At 41.1% G+C, this 3,095-nt stretch overlaps 1 protein-coding gene across 1 annotated transcript; it reads right to left on the reverse strand.

The window, feature by feature from the left end:
* Positions 1–1,028: 1,028 nt before the first annotated feature.
* LOC147619589 (uncharacterized) lies at positions 1,029–2,808 on the reverse strand. The gene is made up of 2 exons (XM_086773253.1): positions 2,098–2,808; positions 1,029–1,509 (listed from the first exon to the last, which is right to left on the reverse strand). The coding sequence occupies exons 1-2, from the start codon at positions 2,669–2,671 to the stop codon at positions 1,463–1,465; spliced, it is 621 nt and encodes a 206-aa protein (XP_086629379.1). The 5' UTR covers positions 2,672–2,808; the 3' UTR covers positions 1,029–1,462.
* Between the last annotated feature and the right edge of the window lie 287 nt (positions 2,809–3,095).

Here is a 3,095-nt window from a genome sequence, read left to right on the forward strand (position 1 = left end):
AAAAGAGAGAGAGAGAGAGAGAGAGAGAGAGAGAGAGAAGAGGGTATTAACGTCGATAGAATGTAACACGAGGGCATATACGAGCAACAGTGGGACTTGAACTCAGGTGGATCATGGATTTTATAAAGGCCCTCGCACTAGCCAAAGAGATTTTTTTAAATAAATAAATAAATAATGAGAAAGACAAGAGAGAGAGAGAGAGAGAGAGAGAGAGAGAGAGAGAGAGAGAGAGAAGAAGAAGAAAGAAAGAAAAAGCAACTCATTTTTTTAAAATAAATGAGAGAGAGAGAGAGAGAGAGAGAGAGAGAGAGAGAGAAGAAGAAGAAGAAAGAAAATGTGTGTGTGAGAGAGAGAGAGAGAGGAAAGATTTTTTTATGTTATTAATTTTTTATTTGGGGGTTCATTAAGTGGGTTGCAAATTTGAATGAGATTCGAAGCAACTACCTCTTACATATTCAAAGAGTCTTTTCCTGTATTATTCTTAGGTTTCCACCAATGATGTAGAGAACGAACCTCTTTCAAACTCAAAATGTCTTTTCATGGATTTTTCTTTTGCTTCTTAAATACAGGAAAAACCTCTTGATAAGACACTTGAAGTTTTGACAATATCTTGCATATCTTACTACCTAAGAAAAGAGAAAGTATGACTAAAGCTTCAATTTATGCTCTAGATTGAATTTACTTAAAGCGATTAGTGAGGATTGAAAATGGAGAAGGCTTTGTTTAGTTTTTCCCTTTTGTAAGCTTTTGTAATACTAGTGGGCTGACCAGTGCTTTGCACGTCTCTTCAAACCTCCAAATTCAAATTCTACCCCAACCTCCTCAAGCCGCCACCTCCTCTTCCAAAACCTCCAAGTTCTTGCCACGTTGCAGCTTTGTGAAACTCTTGCTTTATACAGTATAAGGAAGCGACGTATATATTCCTAATCAGTGTATTTGCTCCCGTAAATTGAATGTATTAAACCCAAAGAATTATCAAGAGTAGGCAAAGAGTTATCAAAAGTAGGCAAAGAGTACACATTAAAGAATCCAGTAAGCAAATGAATCCAATACAATTACACAGTTACACACCCCCACAAATCTGAGCAATGTGCTCCACAAATGGTCAAGCCCAATACAATTAACTACTGTCTTATCAGTAGTTAAGCAGTCATTATAGTCCCAAATCAAGGTACCATAGGTAAAAACACTCTTATCTACATTGCTAGTTAGATCTGATTTATTTTTAAATAGAGGCAGAGGCAGTTTTTTCCCAGCCTGCAAACCTATGTACAAAAATCTCTTGGCTAAACCTGTACATTAAATAGGAATTCATAGATTCCTGGTTTCTACAAATTGCAGATGAGGCAGCTTTGAGTTTGCGCCTGTGATCTTCCCTTTGTTGCTGATTGGGAGCTTGTTTCTTGTATTGAGAAGGCCATGTTAACAGAACCCATCACAACTCTCAATCCCCACAGAGACCTTAGCTTTGCAGTGAAGAAACCCACTGTTGCAGGTAGTGGTTTGTCTCTGCAAAGCCCATAGAAGAAATATCTCACCATTAAAGCTATCTCTATATAAAAACACAAACAAACATACACAAATGCATACAGACCTATAAACATACCACCATACAGACATAGTAACATGACAAAAACCTACAGTCACAGTAACACGGAAGTAATACCCTAATCTTGCTAATGGTGACATTTTTGTGTACTGCCTAATATCCTAATCTTGTTCATATTGACATTTTAGGTACTTCTAAGTTCGTAATACCCTAATCTTGCTGATTATCTGCGTTAATAGCTTAATTAGTTTAATACTTGCATACCCTAATCTTGGCTGTAAAGTCAGCCCCTTTCTTATTGCTATTAATCATTTTTACAATGATATACATGTCCATCTATATGAGTATGCATGCACATGCCCATGCCCATGCCCATGCACATGTGCGTGCATAAAGGTGTACAAAAGCATGTGCCTGTGTATATGTCAAAGAGCTGTCCTTCTGGGTGTTGGCAGGCATGAGAGATGGACACCTGCACTAAATTTTGCTTTGTTTTTCTCTCTATGAAATTAAAATGAAGAAAAGGAGGAGGGCGGAGATGTGCTTGCCTGCATGAGAATCTTTGGCAATGTTGGAGAGGACAGCAGCCCAGAGCTGTGATTTAGAATTTGAATTGAAATGTGGGTTTGAATTCTCCTCATGCCCAAACCTGCCTTTCCCGCCAAAAATGTCCGGCGACGGCGACCCATAACAGGGCACAAGCACGGCAAAACTGTTTTCCGTCTCCCCGTCGCTGCAGAAATCCGGCGCATGGGGCTCAAACCACCCCACGGACCAATCGGAGCCCTCCGATTCCGACCCGGAGAAGCAATCGGACGGCACCAGCACCATGTCGAAGTCCAGGTCCAGGTCCAGGCTCTGGATTTTGCGGCTACCCCTCTGAAGCCTTCGCCGGTTGGTGCCGTTGCCGCCGTACACTTTCCGGGTCTGTGTTGCCGTGACGGATTTCTTGAAATTAGGATTCGGACTGAACTGATAGGCATCCACATCAAGTGCTGCATAAGTGTCTGCGGAGGATACACAGAAGTTAGGGTTAGGGTTAGGGTTAGAGGTAGTGTTTGGGATGGGGACAGAGTTGTTTTGCCATAGCCAGGAGTGGAAGCTGGGGAAAGGGAGGGCCATTTCTTGCTGGGGCTAGTTTCGTTCTGATCTCTGTGCAGGTTTTGCTGGTGCGAGGGAGGGCTATGGTGGTGGTAAGTCTCGGCTATGGCTGCAGAGAAGCTATGAAAACTGGAGGAGGACAAGAAGGAGGAAGAAAGCTTGACGGCCTGTTGCGCAGCCGGCTATGGCGGAAGACTAAAACTAAGACGCAATTATGAAGATGGAAGGAAACCCACTCCTGCGGGCAGGAAAAAGCAACGCAATTTTTAATTTCAGAAATTCCCTTTTCTACTCAGAAATGTTCCCTATTTCACCTTGAAAATGCTTACAACTAATTCGGATTATTTTAATTATTGAAAATAAAAAAACGCAAGTGTAAAAGAAATGTCGTCCAATAATTTGCACAAACTACCAACAAATTTTTGAAAATATTTTAACCCAAAAA

Source organism: Cibotium barometz, chromosome 33 (assembly GCF_041138505.1).
Source record: "Cibotium barometz isolate CiBa-2024 chromosome 33, ASM4113850v1, whole genome shotgun sequence".
Classification (NCBI taxonomy): Eukaryota; Viridiplantae; Streptophyta; class Polypodiopsida; order Cyatheales; family Cibotiaceae; genus Cibotium; species Cibotium barometz.

Excerpts from the sequence above, each read along its gene's own strand:
- LOC147619589 (XM_086773253.1), bottom strand. The coding sequence starts at position 2,671 with ATGGCCCTCCCTTTCCCCAGCTTCCACTCCTGGCTATGGCAAAACAAC. Across the intron at positions 1,510-2,097 it reads TGCCAAAGATTCTCATGCAG|AGACAAACCACTACCTGCAA; the intron begins GCAAGCACATCT and ends TGGGCTTTGCAG.